The 21,119-nt window shown below is 38.8% G+C and overlaps 1 protein-coding gene across 2 annotated transcripts; it reads right to left on the bottom strand.

Moving 5' to 3' along the window:
* Positions 1–402: 402 nt before the first annotated feature.
* RNF113A (ring finger protein 113A) lies at positions 403–21,119 on the bottom strand. Of its 2 annotated transcripts, none has more exons than XM_054580309.1 (3): positions 19,937–21,119; positions 19,747–19,815; positions 403–688 (listed from the first exon to the last, which is right to left on the bottom strand). In XM_054580309.1, the coding sequence occupies exons 1-2, from the start codon at positions 20,934–20,936 to the stop codon at positions 19,757–19,759; spliced, it is 1,059 nt and encodes a 352-aa protein (XP_054436284.1). In that variant the 5' UTR covers positions 20,937–21,119; the 3' UTR covers positions 403–688; positions 19,747–19,756. The 2 variants fall into 2 exon arrangements, with proteins under 2 accessions (XP_054436284.1, XP_054436285.1); XM_054580310.1 differs by having other exon boundaries at positions 403–677.

Here is a 21,119-nt window from a genome sequence, read left to right as displayed (position 1 = left end):
TGTCTGTTTAACTCTGTAGTGTCAGGCTTGGATTACTGCCCAGAAAATTGGAATGTCACCCAAAGACAAATGTCATCCCCCAGGAGGCTAATGACTATATATAGTGTGATAACTGCCTGATCTTATCTGTTAAATTAGGAATGCATTATTCTTTCTGTAGTCTATGAGACCACCCACCCTGTTAACCCTCTAAAAAAGGGATCCTGTCCTGGGAGAGGTGTGGGTTTTTCTCTGGCTGGCCACCATTGGGAATAGTTGCCTTGCCTGTGTAAACTTCTCCTGTTAAAGCTCTTATGAATTTGAATAAGGCTACATGTCAGTTCTTCGGAATCAATCCTAAATTCAGACTTTTGTGGCTGTCCCCCAAGAAGAACCAAACACTGAACACCAAGAATTGTAGTGGAGGAATTAGGGTAGCTTTATTGCAGGGCACCATGCAAGGAGAACTGGAAGCTATCACTTAAAAACCTGGATCACCAATGGCTTACAATTGGGGTGTTTAAAGGCAGAAAAATAATGAGTAAGCATGATTAAGGGGTTCAGTGTTGTGGGCTTTGTTGATCGGTCAGTTCTTGTGTGAGCTTCAGCAATTTTCTTGATCTCCTTTTAGTTCTTGGTGGCATCCTGTCCAGGGTCTTCATGACTGTGGCAAGGTGGTCTTTTCTGCTCACAGATTTCTGCAAGACATCTTGGGATTATGAGTCAGTGACGTTATCTTAAGAGCAGGAACAAAAGCAGAGCTATACATCCCATGCTTAACAGATTACATTCTTCATCATATTAAGCAAAGTATACTTTTATATGTTGCTACTGAAACTTGCTTAATATTCAGGCCTCAAGACCCCAGCACATAACTACCTTCCAGTGCAACTAAGACTCTTAAAAGAGCTACTTTAGTAATTTCAACGAAAAGCTAAATTCTAGTATACCTATTCTGTTATGATTTTCTATCAGTTTCAACAGTTCAGTTACTTAGTTTTCATTAGAAATTGAGGTTTTTAGGGGTTAAAAAATCCAATATATGTAACTGAAACTACTAGGAATAATAGGTGAATCAACTAAGAATGCAAGGAAAGTAGGGTATGTTTTCAGTAATGGAAGATATAAGGTATAGAGGTACATTTTTGAGGGAAATTATAAGAAAATAAGTTGATTATTTCTGAATGAGTAAGAGAACAAGAGACAAATTAGATGGGGCAAATAGTTGTATGTTTGTGAAAAGATTATGGAGAAAGGAAATTTTATGTGTGGTCAAGTAAGACTGGAATGAATTAAATGAGTGAATTTAAATATCAAAGTTAAGCTGATGCAAAATTAGAGTTTGGTTTTCTCTCTGTTAAAAGAATAAACTTCTTATGGTTTATTTGTGTGCTCTTGCTAAGATACTGTGAAAAGTTTTCTGCCAAGAAAACAATCTATTTTTTTATCAGCACAATATTCTGTGTTTTATGTTTTTAATCATGTTCTTGATTACTTAAGAAAATTCAGTCAGCCCTGGCTGGTGTGGCTCAGTGGACTGAGTGCTGGTCTGCGCACCCAAGGGTCTCTGGTTGATTGCACATGCCTGGGTTGCAGACAAGGTCCCCAGTAGGGGGCATGTGAGAGGCAACCACGCATTGATGTTTCTCTCCCTCTCTTTCTTCCTCTCTCCCTCCAACCCCTGTCTAAAAATAAAACCTTAAAAAAAACCAACACTGAGTCATCTCAATAATAAGAACAGTTTTGCTAACAATTATGAAACCTTTTCTGTTTTAAAAACCTTTCATAATGACCTATGATCCTATTTAGTCAAGTATTTTAAAACCTTTTGATACTTTGACAAACTTTCCCAAATTCAAATTTTAAATAGAATCTTTTTCTTGACTTGAAAATAACTTTGAGATGTTCCAGAAGGCCGCTGGAACATCTCAAAAATTATTTTGTCCTATTTATAAAATAGATAGTAAACTGATTAGGTTTATTTGGTATGTTAAATTGCATGGGGAGTACTGTGAAATAAAGTGATGATAAACTTCTAGGATATACTGTATGGGTAAAGAATGGCTGTAAATTAAACACAAAGTTGGGGCTATGGGAAACCCAAGATAATGGCTTGGTTCTGCAATGCTCCCTGGCAAATCCCATTTTTTAATTCATTTTTTTGGTTTTTACAGTCCTCATCCATTAGAGTGCATTGAAGCTGTATTTCATTCAACCACTACTTATTAAGGGTTACCAATATGTTCTTACTGTTATGTATATTTTCTGGATGGGTCGAAGCATTCCTCTGCTGCAAGTCTCACGCCCTTACAGTGGCAAAGAAATTTTTAGAAAATGTATTTTACACTTCATGAATACCTTCCACAGTCTCTAGTGATTGAGGCACCCACTTTATTGGGCAAAAATCATATGAACCTTGACAAAGGCCTTGCAAACTTCTTGGAATTACCACAGTCTCTATCACCCTCAATCATCAGGCAAACTTGGGAGAACTAATGGAAAAACCAGATTCAAGCGAAACAAGTCTTAATTATATGGGACTGAATGAATTGATGAGGATGATTACAATTTTTATGACTTTTGTTTCAAATATTGGTGGTTCTTTGATTTTTGTTTTTTCTCAGCTATAAGGAAACCTTTACTCTTAAGCTAACTATGACTTAAAACAATTTGATAAATTATACCTTTGCAAGCAGAATTGAAACATTTCTCTTTTTTCCCTACTTGATCCCTCCAGAATTCAGAAACTGTATTTTTATTTTCATGGTCATATAGTTATTTGTGTAAGTTCAATAATAATCTATTTTCCTTGTATAGGACACAATTGGGAACTGATTATATTACCAAGGCTTTGACCAGAAAGTGAAATTAGAGAAACATACATTGACTCACATATGACCAGACAGCTTTAAGGAATTAAGATTGACTTATGAAGTCAATAAAACCCTTGGAAATATTGGCTTGGCACTTTGCTTACAAGGTTCCTACTAGTCTTACCAGGTGAGTAAGGAAGGTGATTTCTTGGTAGATGCAGAAACTTCAAGATGTTATGGTGACTTTAAGAGAGATGCCCTGGCTGGTGTGGCTCAGTGGATTGAGCGCAGGCCTGCGAACCAAAGGGTCGCTGGCTCAATTCCCAGTCAGGGCACATGCCTGGGTTGCAGGCCAGGTCCCCAGCAGGGGGTGAGCGAGATGCAACCACACATTGATGTTTCTCTTTCTCCCTTCCCCTCTCTAAAAATAAATAAATAAAATCTTAAAAAAAAAAAAAGAAGAAGAGAGGAACTCACCCACACCTATACATACTGCAAGCAAAGTCTGATGGCAAGTCCTTGCCTTGGCTTTTCTGGCCTTGAGAGGTCTTTTAAAGTTCAATCTGAAGATTCCTTATGAAAAATTCCAGTAAAGCCATTTAAAAGAGCCTATATAGTTAATTGCTATTCTTGCTGCTCCTATGTAAATAACAGGACAAGTTTATTGAATCTAAATTTTTTTGCAAACAAATTAGTCTAAATTTGGCCGTCTTTGGTAAAAATGGGAGTGATTTTAGAGAGAAAAATTATGTTTCAGTAGAAACTATAATACACACTTCTGGATATTAGATTCTAGTTAATTGTCTTTGAGATTTTGTTTCCCACCTGTAAATTGGACTGAGTCCCAAATTCTTCCAGCTTCCTCAAATATTTGGCTATAGCTCTCCGAACTCACATTTCTATCTAATTTTCTCCTACCCTTCTGACCTGGAATCATTAAGAACTACAATGGCCCCTTTTCCTTTAGCGCTGTAAACTGAAACTAGATGACTTAATGTAAACTTCCAGGGGAATCTCCACAATAGCTAATATATGGACAATCTTTGTGCCTGCTCCAGAAAGATCACCAGAGACAGTCAAACTGAAAACCAAGAAAATCTGATTTGTCATGACCTGCCTTCACTCCATCAAAAGCTGTTTCAACACTGACATCTAGAAATCTTGACTGGCTGTACCCTTGGCTCAGAAACTTTTGTAATTTGCTGCAATCGTTAACCATTGTTTCGCATTTGTTTCCATGGACATGCCTCTTATTAATTACCTGGTTGCTTGGCTAATATAGACCTAAATTTTGAAGCCTACCTGCAAGACTGCCTACTGAAATGAGACATAACCGTTTAACTGAACTGACCGAGTTTCAAGACAGACTGGTTTAATGCAATATGGAACAATCTATCAACTTCGCTTCTGAAATGTTAAACTTATTTGAAGTTTCACATGTGGGAGCAGGCAGAGGGGAGCAATTTGTCACCCAAAAATATATCTCTTTGGCATAATGATTCTTTTTGGCTGGTTCTTGTGGCTAATCTAATAATCAAATTAAAACGAGGCAGATTAGCAGGAGAAAAGCAAAGTTTCATAACATGTATACCTCCTGTATATATGGGAGAGATCCAGAAAAACTGAGTAACTTGCCCAAATGGTGGAAGCCATTACCTTATATACCACCTTCAGCTGAAGTCACAAGACGACCTTGGGAATGGAAAGCCAGTTATGGGAGATTACCAGGAAAAGCAAAGTAAATAAGGCTAAGATTGTTATGCAGATTTAAGTCCAAGTCATTATCATCACTGGTAACAATTTCTAGAGATTTGGATATCCTCTTTCTGAGGCAGTGAGGGAAAGACCCTTACATTTGTAAGATTTCCCTTACAAATGTGTAAATGTCCTTTTACAAAGGGTAACTTCTTCTTGGTTTTTAGAGCTTCTCCCATGTCTGCTGTTTTTAAAAAAATAACCAGCCTAAAATAATATCCCCAGAGAGACACATTTTGATATGCCCTCGCAGTTTCCTGTATGCCCCCCAGCAAAGGGGAACAGGACACTGGCCAATATTAATAATGTGGTTCAAAAATGCTAAGGCCAAAGGAGGGCTCTTTGGTGAGCTAAAAGAGGAAATGGGAGGAAGGACTGACTTCCTGTCGGCAGCATGATGTGCTCCAAGGGCCCATTCTTCAGAGAAAACTATTAATACAACTCATAGGGCAACTCAAGAGTTAAAAAGATTTGAGTCTTGGTTGATATGCTTAAGTGAGGAATGCGTGTGGAATGCTGTTATTCCAGGAACTGGAATGCATGACTCCAGAGGTTACTCAGATAAAGATTTGTTGATCAAAAGATAAAGAAGTAGAATTGATCAACAGATAAAGAACACTAGGAAAATCACTGCTGGACTGCAATTCTTATCCAGTTAACCTTTTGGCCAAACTCCTTTCTTCCCCTTGTAAAACGTCAGCTTGAAATGAGATGTTGAGACAGTTTTTGAGGGTACCTAACCCCCCAACTTCTCAGATCACTGGCCATCTGAATAAAGTGCCCATAAAGACCCAATCTTGTCTCTACATACTGGTTCTGGTAGTGACAGCAGGAACACCGGCTTTTCCAGTTTCGAAGCAAGATTAGTGAAGATTGTTAGTGATGATTTTTTTTTAAACCAACCATTTATAGTATCTGGGAATAATTCTAAGAGCATATACCTGTGGATGAAAATGGGATGCTGTCATAAATTCCTTACTGGATGGGATCTAAATAAGTCAGGCCCCAGGCCTGTAACTTATTTAGTGGAAGGTTTTTAAGCAAGCCCTGTCCATTGTTCCTGTGCATCTAAGTTAATACAACTTTGAGATGCCTGCCCCTCAAAGGCATAATCACCCTCAAGAGAGCATATAATCTTACCTATCCTGTAACCCAATCCTGCCTTGCCTTCTCACACACTCAGGTGATCTTTCTTTTGTTTCCTTCTTAATTCCAAATGCATAAAAGAAGCTACAAATTGACATTCTGCAGAGCATTTGAGATCTTGCTTCCAGCATCTGAAATCAATTTTAGCGCAAATAAATGCTTATAAAAATTCTCTACATGCTTGGATGTTTCTTATGTTGATATACCAAATGAAGAACACATCTATTAAAAAAACCTAAGATTCCATAAGGAAAGAAAGAGCTTGTGGTATTTGAACCAAAACTGCAGTCTCCCTTCCCCCTCCCAACTCACTGAGATGGAAACTCCATTACAGAGTGTAGCCAAGAATACAGGACTCCCTTCCCATGCGGCTCCCAGTTGCGGGGGGTTATCTACCCAGAAGGGGAAGGACATCAGCATTTCTCGTCCTGCTTTCAGCTACCTGTGGCCAAGGCTAAGTTCTAGGATAGTTCAGGAGACAGGTGGGGGGCCGCTGTTTCACCCAGCCCCCTCTAGTGGGACAGGGACTGTACCTTAAGCGTGGTGCCGCTGAAAGTAATGGGGCCCTGATCAACCTTGCTCTGGCTGGTAAGATGGTTCCACACCGGCAGAGGCAAGCTGGGACCTCCCCTGTCGCCCCTTAATATTCAGGTCCTAACATGGTGATGTCACTCAAAGAAGCAAGTCATTCACCCAACTTCCAACTCCATAGTCTTGGTGTGGAGATTTTTTCTGGGGGGAGAAGCAGTTCACAAAATAGATGGCTCCTAATCTCTTTCAAAGGAACTACATTTCCAACACAGGATAGAGGTCCAGTTTAAAGATATTCTCCACAATGGTGGAAGTTGTGTTGAAAGGTAAATGGGAGGAAATTGTAGATTCAGCAGATATAGGCTAAGTTGCAGTCCCAGTAATCTGCAGGAGAGAACTGGGTAAAGAGACAGCTGGGAGAAGCCTTCCAGGGCTAAGGACAAATCTTAAACACTCATCTAGGGAACTTCTTTCAAAAGAGCTCTAATTTGATTGGATTAGGTTTTAGAGCAATTTATGCCTGCGGGTATTCTTGAAAACAATAGAGCAATTATTCTGCAATTCGTGGAATTTGACAGGTAAGTGTGGTCCAGAAAAGAGACGCAGAGAAACCGGTTAAAACCAATGTGGAATCAGTGTGACTGCGGCACGCCAAAAGTTGTACTGAAACTTAACACTGATGGATGGAGGCCAGGGAAGCAGGGACAGAATTCAATAAAATAATCCAGCCAGTCACAAATAACAAGAAGCTCTGAGGAGGGAGTGGAGGGGCCTGCAATGAGTCAGTTTAATGTACAGGGTCCAGCACAAATAATGCCCCTTCTTTTAATTACAAAATCTCCTATTATGAAATCATAAGCATGTAATTCTGTAACAGAACAGTATCACACTTGAGCACACCATATGACATCTTAGGTGAAATGTTCAAATGAAAACTATAAATAATTACACCCATATTACTACCTACCAACCACACTCGAGCAGGCATTAACTTCTGCTGGACCCTGTATCACCTACCGTGTCCAGTCTCCAACAAAAATATTATGAGATATGCAAATAATCAGGAAAGTATAACCGACACACTGGGGAGTGCCATAGGGAGGGAAGCAGGTAACAAACTGCCTTTGAATGTCCAAATGACAGATTTAACAAAGACTTCAAAGTATCCATTATCAATACTTTATATTTATATAAAGAACTAGAGGAAACCATGATTAAAGAAAAAAGAGAAAGGTATGATAACAATGTTATATCAAACAGACAGTATCAATAGGTTGAAATTTATATAAAGAACCAAATGGATATTTTGGAGTTGAAAAGTATAGTAAATGAAATGAAAAACTTACTAGAGGGGCTTATGTTAGTGTGGCAGGGGTGCCATAACAAAATACCACAGGCTGGGTAGCTTATACAACAGATACTCATTTTCTCATATTCTGGAGGCTAGAACTCCAAATTCCAAGATCAAGGTTCTGCAGGTTTTGTTGCTTCTAAGCCCTCTTTCTTTGGCTTGCAGGTGGCTGCCTTTTTACCGTGTCCTCCCACTGTCATTCCTCTGTATACGTGTGTCCTTGGTGGGGCTTTTTTGTGTGTGTCCAAATTTCCTCATTTAAGGATACCACTCAGATTGGATTAGGCTCACCCTAACCTAGTGTTTTAACTTAGTCACATCCTTTAAAGGCACTATCCAAATAGTCACATTCTGAGGCACTGGAGGTTAGGGTTTCGACATACGACTTTTGGGAGGGGGGGGAGACAATTCAGCCTATATAGAGCTCAATAGTAGATCTGAATAGTCAGAATTAGTGAATTTAAAGAGAGATCTAAAGAACAGAGAAAAAAGAATGAAGAAAAATGAAGAGATCTTCAGAGAAATGTGGGATGTGAGTCAACCAACATACATGCAACAGAAGCAACAAGGAGAGAAGAGGGAGAAAGGGGGGGATATTTTTGAAGAAATGATGGCTAAAAACTCCCAATTTTCTGAAAAATATCTAGGAAGCTCAATGGATTCCAATATAAACTCAGAAAGGTCTAGAAACGGACATATCATAATAAAAATGTTGAAATCCAGTTTCAAGGAGAAAAATTTGAAAGTAGCGAAAGAAAAGTGATGCAGCAGTTAAAGGGAATCCCAGTAGGATTTAAAGCTATTTATCAGAAGCAATGGCAGCCAGAAGGAAGTGGGATAATAAATTCAAACTACTTAAAGAAAAAAACCAGTCAACCAAGAGTCCTGTATTGAGCAAAGCTATTTTTAAAAAATGAAGGTGAAAGTAAGACATTACCTTTAGGTAAATAAAAACTGAGAATTCATTCAAATAGTAAGGAAGTTCTTTAGGCTGAAAACAAGTGACCCCCGACATTAATTAAAATCCATACCCTCTTCCCCCGAAAAAGAAACCAAAGGTAAAGGTAATAATGTAATTATTAAAGATAATATAAATGCATATTTCTTCTCCTCTTAACTGGTTTAAATAATAACTATAAAATAATATGAATATAATGTATTGTTGGTCCAATAACATATAGAAATGTGTTATATATGCCAATAAAGTCACCAAGGATATGGGTGGATCAAAGATATATTGGGCTAAGGAAATGATTCCAGATGGTAGCTCAAATGTATTAGAACAAATAAGGAGTATCGGAAATGATAAATAAGGTTAGTATAACAGAGGGTATTAAGTATATACTTGTTATCCTTTCTTAGCTCTTTCAAAAGTCATAATATTACATTTAAGTAATATAACAATGTATTTTTATGTTTGTAACATTTATACATGTAATGTATAAAAATTTTATCACATAAGGGGGCAAAAGGGAATACAGGTACTGTAATTTGCCACATATAATGTGCACTTTTTTAACCCAAATTTTTGAAGGAAAAATAAGGATGCGCATTATACATGGGTAGTACTAATTCTGTATCTATATAAGTGTTCTGAACTCTTTTATTTATGCTTATGTATTAAAAGTGTGTAACTCTAGAAAGCAATAATGATATCCATATGCCCTGGAATATGATAATTGGTTTTGTTTCTTAATATAAATGAATAAATAATTGAATTTAAAAATTAAGATGAAAGATTTTTTTCCCCCTGAAAGTTTGGGCCAAAAATATAGGTGTGCATTATACACAAGAGTGCATTATACATGGCAAAATATGGTATATAGGGATAATATTTCATATCTCAATGGAATTAAATTAATATAAATCTGAAGCTGATTCTGATACATTAAGACATATATGGTAAGCCCTGGAGCTGCCATTAGGAAAATAACTACAGAAATGTGAAAAAAATTAAATAAGTTAAAATGCAACATTAGAAAAATATTCACTTAATGAAGAAGAAAGCAGTAAAGGCAGAACTGAGGAACATAAATGAAATAAGACATACACACATATAGAAGTAAAACGGCAGATGTATATCCAACTCTATCAATAGTAACATTACATGTGAATGGGTTAAACAACTCAATCAATAGAGATTGTCAGACTGGATTAAAAAACAAGATCCAACTATATCCTGATGTACTATCTACAGGAAACACTTCAGATTCAAAGATATAAACAGACTGAAAGTAAAAGGATAGGAAAAGATTTATCATGCAAACAGCAATGACAAGAAAGCTGAAGTGGGTATACTAATATGAGACATAATAGATTTAAAACAAAAAATGTTACTAGAAATAAAGAAGGACATTCTATAATGATAAAAGGCTCATTCCAACAGGAAGATAGGAAAGTTACACATAAGTTATACATTATGTGTGTGTATATGTATGTACACACACATACACACACACACACACACATATATTTGATAAAAGAGCACCAATATTAATTCAAGGAAAAACTTACAGAAATGGAGGAGAAATGAAGGGATAAATAGACAATTCAACAATAATTTTTTGGAGACTTCAATATCCCACTTTCAATAGTGGATAGAAAAACTAAGCAGAAGATAAAGGAAACAGAAAAATTCAGCAAACTATAAACTAACTAGACCTAAGAGACACATTCCACCCATAGAACATTCTACCCAACAACAGGAGAATAGTATATTCTTTTCAATTGTACATGGAACATCCTCTAGGATGGACCAAATGGTAGGCCATAAAACAAGACTTAATAACTTTAAAGGAAATGAAAAAAATACAAAGTATGTTCTCTAGCCACAAGAGATTGAAATCAGAAAGAAAATAACATGAGAAAAACTGGAAAATTTACATATATGTAGAAATTAACAACTATAAAATGGTTCAAAGAATCAATCAAATGGAAAATTAGAAAATACTTTTAACATCAAAATTACAACTAAAATATAGAACAACCATCTCTCAGAACCATCAGAAATCAAGAAGAGTGGAAGTTCAACAACTACAGAACTGAAGAAACCACATCCACCCAGGCTGGCAGGAAGGGTGTAGATGAGGAATGGACTGGTCCCCACATCAACGTGCGGTGGATAAAAAATTCAGGAGGGATAATTCGGGAGTGAGGAGTTCCAGTTCCACATCCCTCCCCCCCGCCAGCCCCTCGCAGGGTTCCATGCCAGGAAGGTAAGTCTCCATAACTTCTGGCTGCAAAAACTAGCAGGGACTCACTCAGTGGAAGAAACTCCTAGAGTCCCAAGTAGTTTCCCTTAAAAAACCCACATACAGGCTTAATCAGACTCACTCCCTATGAGCTCCAGCACCAGGGTATCAAGCAATTTTAATAAATGTCTCTAGTTTTCATATTACATTGCTGGATATGAACAGACCTTGTACAATGGAGTATTATTCAGCCCCTATAAGGAAGTACTGATATATACTACAATGTGTATTAACCTTGACATTATTGTAAGTGAAAGGAGCCAGACACAAAAGATTACATATCATATGATTCTATTTATATAAAATATCTAGAATAGCTAAATCCATAGAAATAGAATGCAAGTTGGTGGCTTCTGGGGGATGGAGAAAGGAGAGAATGAGGAGCATTTGCTTAAGAGGTACAGGGTTTTCTTGTGGCAATGAAAATGTTTTAGAACTACATACCTGCGGTAGCTTTAGAACACTGTGAATATACTAAATACCACTTAATTGTTCAGTGAAATTGGTTAATTCTATGTTATGTGAATTCCACTTCAGTAAAGAACGTTTTTAAAAAGATTAAAGAGAGTTACCATATATGACTTAGCATTTCCACTCCTAGGTACCTCCTCAAAAGTAATGACAATGTCCACAGAAAAATGTGTGATGAATGTTCATAGCATCCTTATTCATAACAGCCAAAATGTGGGAACAACCCAACTGTCCATCAAATGATGAATGGATAAACAAATGTAGCATAGCCATACAATGGAATATTATTTAGCCATATTAAAGAATGTACTGATACATGCTACAACAGGGATGGACCTTGAAAACATGCTCAGTGAAAGCAGACGGTCACAAAAGACCACATATTATGTGATTCCATTGATAAGAAATGTCCAGAGGAGGCAAATATAGGACAGAAAGGAGAATGGTGGTTGCTGGGAGGAGGGGGTAGGGGGCAAAGGGGAATGATGGAGAGTGGCTGCTAACGGGGATGGGTTTCTTTTGGAGGTGTTCAATATGTTCTTGAATTAGATGGCGATGCTTGCATAACCTTGTGAATATACTAAAAGCCACTCAAGTGTATTCTTTAAAATGGTGAATGAGAGATGATATTTACATGATATGTGAATTATGTCACTGAAGCTGATACAAAAGAGGGTAAATGGGAGATGAAAAAGGCGAGATAGTAAGCAGACATTATCCTTGGTTTGGTGAGAGGGAGGGAGTGATAACCAGAATTATCACATTCCTTTTTTTCCTCTTAAACACTATTTGTTTCCTAGAGATTACAGCATTCCAACTTTGCTTGAAATCCCAAATGGAATCATATTGCATGACTGCAATCAGAAAAAAAATAATGTGTAAGCAGTACCCAAGAAAGACTCTTAAGGCTGCTTTATCAAGTTTAAACACAACTTTGTATCTCTAAGTAAATGCATAACTATACCTTTCTGCTCCCTTGCCAATAGTCACACCTAATTTGTATAGAAACTTTCATTCAAAACTCATAAACTTTTATTCTAATTGGGAAAGAAGAATTTTAGTGGGTTAACATATAATGGGCCCTGTTTGTGATTTAATTTTTTATATTAAGCTAAAAAACAAAATAGGACCTGGGTTTCATACATCTTTTGTTTTGCTCCTTACCTCAATACTATGTGTTTTTTTTTTTTTGGTTTTTAAAAAATTTATATTTAAATTATAGTTGATAGTCAATATTGTATTAGTTTCAGGTGTACGGCATAGTGCTTGGACATTTATGTACCTATTTAACTTACAAAGTGATCCTTCCAATAACTCTAGTACTCCCCAACCCCATATATAGTTATTACCATATATATTACCAACACCATATATATTGATTATATTTCTTATGCTGTACTTTATATCCCCATGACAATTCTGTAACTTCCAATTTGTACCTCTTAATCCCTTCACCTTTTTCACCCAACCTCCTAAACCCCCCCCCACATGGCAACCATCAAAATGTTCTCTGTATCCATGAGTTCGTTTCTGTTTTGTTTGTTCACATATAAGTGATATCACATGGTATTTGTCTTTCTCTGAATTATTTCAGTTAGCATAATACCCTTTAGGTCCATCTATCTTGTTGCAAATGGTAAGATTTCATTCTTTATTATGGCTGAGGAATATTCCATTGCATATCTGAGCGTGTATCATGGATACTGAGGTTGCTTCCATATCTTTGTCTCTTGTTACAGAGTTTGTTTTAAGTCTATTTTGTCTGATATAAGTATCCTACCCCAGCTTTTAAAAAAAATCCATTTGCCTGAAATAGCTTCTTCCATCCATTTATTTTCAGTCTCTGTGTGCCTTTTGATCTGAAGTGGTTCTCTAGGCAGCATATGTGTGGGTCTTTATTTTCATCTTCATTCAGCCACCCTGTATTTTGGCTACAGCATTTAATCTATTTACATCCAAAGTAATTATTGGTAAGTACCTGGTTATTACCATTTTATTATTCATATTTTTATCCTTGTTTTCTTCTTAAAGAAGTCCCTTTAACATTTCCTGTGATGCTGATGTGGTGGTGAACTCCTTCAGCTTTTTCTTATCTGAGACAGTTTTGTATTTCTTGACCTGTGGTAGTTATGCAGGTGGTCCTATGTAATTACTTGTTATACTGCAAAACTGTGCTTTATGTGCAACTTTTCTATATGTGCATCTTTCCATATCACTAAGTGGTACCACCTTCTACCTGGTTGCTCAGGTCAAAAATCTTGGAAGCCACCCTGATTTTTCTCTTTGTCTCACACCCCTTATCTAACTTACTGGGAAACCTTCCTTGTTAGTTTTACCTTTACCCCTTTTTACCACCATCTGGTTTGAACAACTATCATCTATGACCTGGAAAAAGACAGTGGCCTTCTAGGTATTCTGTCCCCTTCATCCTTTGACTGTCCTGGCCTGTTTTAGTTTCTACCTAGCAACCAGAGTTTTGTTTTGTTTTTTTCTCCTCCTTTGACTTGGAAGACATTTCGTAATGAGATATAATCACATACAAAGAAATACAGATTAGCGTACATTCCTAAGTTTGGACAAATGTAGACACCTGTGTAACAGATATCCCAATTAAGATATAAAACATTTCCTTTATTCCCCCAAAACTTCCAGAAGGATCCTTTTTAAAGCCAGTATCAGATCATGTCATTCCTCTGCTCAAAACCTGCCAGCAGCTCTCTGTCACACTGAGAATAAGGCTGTTAACAGTCTGCCCCCACCTCCATTACTTCTGTTACCTAGTCTTAGAATTCTGTCCTCCTCCTTGAGTCCACTCCAATTATATGTCTTCCTCACTCTTCCTAGGACATGTCCGGTCCTTTCCTGCCTCAGAGCCTTTGCACATGGGTGTTTTCTGGAAGGCTCTTCGGCCAGATACCTGCTTTGTTTAGGTCTCTGCTCAAATGTTACCTATCAGAAGAGGCCCTCCCTCCTCACCCTGTATAAAAGAGCATTCCCCATACTATTGCACTATCCCTATACATTGCTTTATTATCCTTCATAGTACTTATCTCAGCCTGATATCATGTATACATATGTATAAATCTGTTACTGTCTTTTGTGTAAGTTCTGAGAGGAGGGACTTGAGTGTTTTGTTATGGCTCTAACTCCAGTGCTTAAATCAATCAGTACCTGACCTGTCATCATGATACCGGGACTAGTGCACCAGCCTAACCGATCTCCCTGTCTCATGTCTGGTTCCTTCAATCCATTTCCCATACTGCAGAGTCATCTTTATAAAATTGCAACCTGGTCATTTTGATTTCTTTCTTAAAACCTTTGAAGGCATCCTTCCACCCTTCAGATAAAGTCCAAAGTCCTTAACATGACTTGCAAGGTGTCTGTTCTTTGGCCCTGACTACCTGGCTCCAGCCATCCTGGACTGCTCTGAGTTCTGACCTGAAACCAGTCTCTCACTTCAGGTTGTCAGTGTATATTGGATTGGCCAAAAAGTCTGTTTAGTTTTTTCCATAAAAGAAAAGACACACTTTTCATTTTCACCAATAACTTTATTGACTTGGCTATTTTCAGTATGTTGGCTATCTCCCGTTATTGGCTTCCGGTGGGTAGAGGCCAGGGGTGCTGCTAAACATCTTCCAATGAGTAAGACAGCCCCACAGCAAAGAATTATTTGGCCAAAATGTCAATAGTACCAAGAAACTTCACAAACCACTTAAGACATGTTTGATCAGTCACAGCACCTTCTCATTACACTGCGCAAATCTTTTTGTGCACTTCAGTTGCATTTTTACCTTTCTTGATATAATAAAACATAATATGCCAAAAATGTTTGTATTTTCTTCCAACTTCAATATTAAAATGGCTGCACAAAAATTCACCAGTTTTGATAAGTTTTAAAAAATGCATGCTGATAATGACAGCTGTCACAATACAATCTAACAAAATTGTTTCCAATACGTTAAAGACAACTAAGCACTACTAGAGCCATTGTGCGGAAGAAACTAAATGAACTTTTTGGCCAACCCAATATTTAACCCTCTGCCTGGGATATTCTGTCTCCCACTAGGGTCATTTCCGAGGGGAAAATCCTCTGACATCAAACTAGGTTAGCTCCTTCAGAGTCCAGCTGCAATCTCATCTCTGTTGGCATGCTTTTTATATTCCAAATAAAATTTAAAAAAATTTTAGAACAACTATTTCGTTTCCACCTATGAAGAAGTTGCACCATTTGATTAAAAGTGACAAAAAACAAGAAAGAAAAGCTAAGAGTTCTTATAATAAATAAAATGGTGCATTCTTGAGAAGAATCAGTCTTGTATTGTTAGTCTCTGGACCGGTCCAAAATTGTAATCCTGAAGATGACTGTTCTGACTTTTAAAAAATATAATCATAAATATGTAAACATGAAAAACACCTTAAGCACACCATTGATTTATGCACTTTTGTGGAGTTATGCTCCCTTTAAGAATCTACTGAATGCTGTGGATCCCAAGAATAATGCTCATTTGCATATAGTTTGTATATCCTCTTAAAGATTCACAGACAGGTATTAAAAAACATGCGCAGTAGTAGACAAATGTTACCGTTCTCCTCTTCTTTCAGCTCTATAAGACTAACTTCTTGATATATGCTTTTAATCCCATCCCATCTCAATTCTAGCTACGTTTTAGAATTTAGTCAGCGGCAGCATTTGTTCCCTTTCATCTTGTTTTCTCCTGGACCCTTTCTCTCAGCTTACATAATATATAGCAACAATTCAATGTATATCTTTTTCTTTCCCCCCCAGAAATATAACTTTACTATTTAAACATAGTGTAAAAATCTCAAAACATTCAAGACACAAAAGTCCAAAGAGAAAAGTAACCAATTTCCTAGACTCACGCCATTACAAGTGAGCCATGTTCCAGACGCTTCTCCAAGGAGGACATACAGAGGGCCCACTGACACATGAAAAAATGCTCAACATCACTAGTCATCAGAGGGATGCAAATTAAAACCACAATGAGATACCACTTCACAGTGAACAGAAAGGCCACCATTAACAAATCAACAAATAATAAGTGCTAGTCAGGTTGTGCAGAAAAGGGAACCCTAGTCCACTGTTGGTGGGAATGCAGACTGATGCAGCTACTGTGGAAAACAGTGTGGAATTTCCTCAAAAAACTAAGAAGGAGCTGCCTTTTGATCCAGTGATCCCACTGCTGGGATTATACCCTAAGAATCCAGAAATACCAATTCAAAAGAACCTATACACCTCTATGTTCACAGCAGCACTATTTATAATAGCCGAGTGCTGGAAACAGCCTAAGTGCCCATCAGTAAATGACTGCATCAAAAAATTGGTACATTTACAGAAGGGAACACTGCACAGCAGAAAGAAAGGAGGAATTCCTCTTCATAACACCATGGATGGAACTGGAGAGCATTACGCTAAGTGAAATAAGCCAGGTAGTAAAAGGCAAATACCACAGGATCTCACCTATAAGTGGAACCTAATCAACAAACCAAATGAGCAAAATAGAACCAGAGACATGGAGATAAAGAACAGACAGACAGGGATCAGAGGGGAGGAGAGAGGGGGATAACCTGGGGAAAGACGGGGAGGGGGCAAGCAAAGGAACACAAATAGAGGACTCATGGGCATGGAAATGGGGTGGGGATTGACTATGGGAACTGGGGTGCAAGGGGTGGGGCAAGGGAGAGGAACTCGGAAAAAGGTGGGACAACCGTAACTGAACAATAATAAAAAAAAAAATAAGCAATGTTCCCAATTGATGACTAGACATTTTTCTATTCACTATATATCTTTTTCCATAAAGCTTTATTCTGGTTCTGAATAACATTTTTAGTACAAATTCTCAGGAATATTTTTTAAAATTAACCATTTTAATGATTATTTTGCTACTCATTGCCATATTTCTTTCCATGAGACTTTTTAAAAAAGATTTTATTTATTTTTAGAGAGGGGGAGGGAAAATCATCAATGTGTGGTTGCCTCTGCGTGCCCCCTACTGCGGACCTGGCCTGCAACCCAGGCACGTGTCCTTACTGGGAATCTAGCCAGTGACCCTTTGGTTCACAGGCTGGCGCTGAATCCACTAGGCCATACCAGCCAGGGCTCCGTGAGACTTTTTAAGAACACTCTTCCTTTGCCCTCCATGGCAGTACGTGCTCCTGTTTCCTGTTTGGCTCTCTTTGTTTCATCCCTTAAATGCTGTTTCCTGTGTGATGCTTTCCTAAGCCCTTTCCCAGTGGGCCTCTCAAGTATCTCATGTATCCCCACTATACTTTTTACATTGTGTTACAGAATGTTTCACATTAATACACTGAGAAGAGTACAGCATCTCTCCTATGGTTTTCCTTTTAAAAATGAATAATCTGAATTTAATCATAAGGAAACATCAGACAAACCAAAGCTGGGAGGTAGCTACAAAATAACTGGCCAGCGTTCTTCAGATGCGTCAAGGACAGGAATTACAAAGATTGAAAGTTCTTCCAGAATAAGAGAGATTAAGGAGACATTACAACTATCTGCAATGTGTGACCCTAGATGGCACTGTGGTCCAGAAAGAGGACATTAGTAGAGCAATTAAAAAAATTTGAATAAGGCCTGTAGTTAATAGTGTGTACCACTGTTGATATTGTGATTTTACTAACAGTAGCAGGCATATGGGTATAGGAAATCTGTTTATTCCAAATTTATAATTTCAATGTAATCCTAATCAAAATCCCATCATGTTTTTGCAGAAGGTGACATGATGAATGTAATTTTTTAAAAATGTATTGATTTTAGAGAGAAGAAAGGAGGGAGGGAGAGGGACAGGCAGAGGGAGGGGGGATGAGAGAGAGAGAAAGAAACATCAATTTGTTGTTCCACTTATTGATGCATTCATTGGTTGATTCCTGCACATGCCTTGACGGGGCTTTGAACCTGCAACCTTGGCATATCTGGATGATACTCTAACCAACTGAGCCACCCGACAGCGCCTAAAATTTTTATGGAAATGCAAGTAAACAAGAATAAACAAAAATGTTTTACAATGTATCAAGTGAGTTTGCAATTCTCAACTCAGTCAAAGTTGGGATTGGGTTTATCCAGAGGTCAACCCAGTACCCTTTTTCTCTTGTACTCATCACACCTGACGCTGTTTGATGTCTAGCTCCATGAGTATAGGACTGTGTCCATTTTGTTTGCTAATATCCCCTATGCCAAGCACAGTGCCTGATACAGAATAGCTCCTTTAAAAATATCTTTAAATGGACTCATGATATGAATAGAAAATGAATAAAACCCTAACGCTCAATTTATTCTTGCATTTCTTTCTTGGGGTCAGTCCAAATTCTAGCCAGATCAATAAAAATTTACTAATCATTTGGCCTAACTGGCCTCCCTATCTCTTGTCATCCATATCCCTGCAATCTATCTGATAGCCTGCAACCACATTTTTAAAAAGTCTGATTGTGTTCTCTTCCCCAAAACTCTGTTATCTCCCCATTACCGACACAATAAAGTCAAGCTCCTCAGCTTGGACTCAAGACTTTGGCTCCACTCTCCCTTTTGAAACCTTTCTGGCTTATTAAGGGCCTCTTATATGCCAAGCACTGGGCTAATCACAGGAATTCACAAATCAGTTAGGAATACAGACACATAGATTAAAAGTGCGTGGCCAACAATATTACAGGGTCGGTGAAGACAGTTTCAGACAATGCATTATAAATACAGTGGTACCTTGGTACTCGTCCTTAATTTGTTCCAGAACTCATGAGTGTCAAAACCGACGAGTACCGTATGATGAAGCATTTTCTCTTGCCAGGAGGCGACGTGACTCATACAAGTTCTAGCAAATGCGACAAGTCCCGAGCAAGTGCCGAGTGCTGAAACATTTTTTTTTCTCATCAAAATGCGAGGAGTACAGGGTTTGATGAGTTCTGAAGCAGACGAGTATCGAGGTATGACTGTCTTAGGTTTTTGCCCTCTGCATGTTCCCAGGTTCAGTCGAGGGCTAAAATGTCCAATATGGTGGCTATCAGCCACATTTTGAGTGCTTCACAGCACATAAAGCCAGCAGCTATCATATTGGACAGCACAGCATAGATCATTTCAATCATCTATGGAAGGGGAGAGGTTACTGTAGGTGCTTCAAAGAGAGTAAGGGCCATTTTCCATTCCCATGCATTCTGTGGTGCTAGCCACCTGTCCCAAACAAACACATCTATAGCACAGGCTCCTAATAGAGATAGTGCATAAAAATAAATCATTAAGTGATACAGAAATGTGAAATAATAAATAGGTTCGGTTCTTCCTTTCATCACACCTTTGGTCAGAAATTTCAAGCAAATTCTCGCTCTTTTCTCAGACTTCTCCCACCCTTGTAATTTAATACAAAGAGTTCTGAAAAGTGACACACAGGCAGCATTTATACTAGGTAAAAATACAGATTATACCTACCTTGATGCTTTCACAAGCCATCTATCCAGGAACCTACTTCACCACCTGCCTTTTCCTCTGTCACTTTCCCTAGAAAGGAAGGACACAAATTAAGATTTCCAAAATATTTATTTTGAGATTGGAGAATAATGGGAAAACTAAGTAATGGGAACTGGACCCTTATCGGGGTCTTCTGGAAAATCATAAGTACCATCCTCTTCTGCAGCCTGATGCTTATCCAGTTTAGCAATCAATTCTTTCGCTGGATTGAACACGCCATTGGTCTGCTGGTCACAGACGTAGCAGCGTGGGGTGGTGCGGAAATGCTGCAGTGCACAGCTCTCGCAGAAATAATGCCTGCACTTGGTGACAACTGGGTTTTGGAAGGTCTGGCGACAGATGAAACACTTGAATGGTACTTCCTCATCATCGCTTCCCACTTCATAGTTTTCGTCCTCATTGACACCATAGCGACCCTCATCAAGCTCACGTTCGATCTGCCACCCATGTTTGTAATCTGATCGGTCATGGAGGAATTTGCAGCTGTCTCCGAAGCCGCAAAAGCCAGTCTCCTTGTAGTCCTTACAAATGTCGGGCTGGTAATCCCAGCGCACGGTGGCACGCAGATGCTCGGGAGCTCGGATGGGCCCCTTCCGCACCATTCCGGAGGAAGCATTGCCCATAGACGTATCCTTAGGCTTCATGTATTTCTGATAGTTATTGATTCCCCGATAGATCTTGTCATCTTCCTTGCCCCTCAGCTCCTCCTGGATTTTCTGGCTGCGCTCAAAGATGGCTTGTGCGTCACGCTCCTTTTCTGTGTCTAGCTCATAGACAGCAGTCGCCCCCATATCCTCTGGCCCCACGGGTTTCGCCGAGCGGGTCGACTTGTAAAACACACGGAGAGCCTCAGGCTTGTTCCCGTTCCCTTCCTCCGCCTCCTCCTCCTCCTCGCTACTCAAGTTGCAGTAAAGCACCTTCTGTTTACCACTGCCACGGGTCTTCTGTATCATGGGATTGTGGGTCGCCCGCTTCTTTTCCCGGCGAACTACAGTGCTGCCTTCGTCACTGCTGCTGTTGCTGCTGTCTCCGGGCTCTTGGTCGCAGATCGGGCGCTTCCTGCGGCCTGCAGGCCCCTTTCGCCCAGGCTTTTTGAAAAGGAAGGTGCACACCTGATCTGTCGCCTTTCCTGGCGGAAGCTGCTCTGCCATTTTCAGGTTCTGAGCTCCAAAAAGGCCGCGGCGTTCTGAGTCGCGTGGGGGCTGCTTCGTGTTACTGCACGCCTGGAGCTCCGCCGAAAATAGCGAGCAAAATGCGCCGCGGAAAGAGAACTGCCGGAGCGCTGAGATGCGAGAGTGCGTCACCGTAGAGCCCTGCCGGCCACCGTCGTTTCC

This window comes from Pteronotus mesoamericanus, unplaced genomic scaffold (genome assembly GCF_021234165.1).
Source record: "Pteronotus mesoamericanus isolate MK-2021 breed Mesoamerican mustached bat unplaced genomic scaffold, CSHL_Meso_final contig_57, whole genome shotgun sequence".
Lineage (NCBI taxonomy): Eukaryota > Metazoa > Chordata > Mammalia > Chiroptera > Mormoopidae > Pteronotus > Pteronotus mesoamericanus.
Note: the sequence above shows the minus strand (reverse complement) of the source record. Positions and strands in the feature narration are given on the sequence as shown.

Bases quoted from the DNA above. Each gene is read 5' to 3' on its own strand.
- RNF113A (XM_054580309.1), bottom strand. From the start codon at position 20,936: ATGGCAGAGCAGCTTCCGCCAGGAAAGGCGACAGATCAGGTGTGCACC. The intron at 19,816-19,936 runs GTACTTATGATT...CTTCCTTTCTAG, and splicing joins TCAGGCTGCAGAAGAGGATG to GGAAAGTGACAGAGGAAAAG.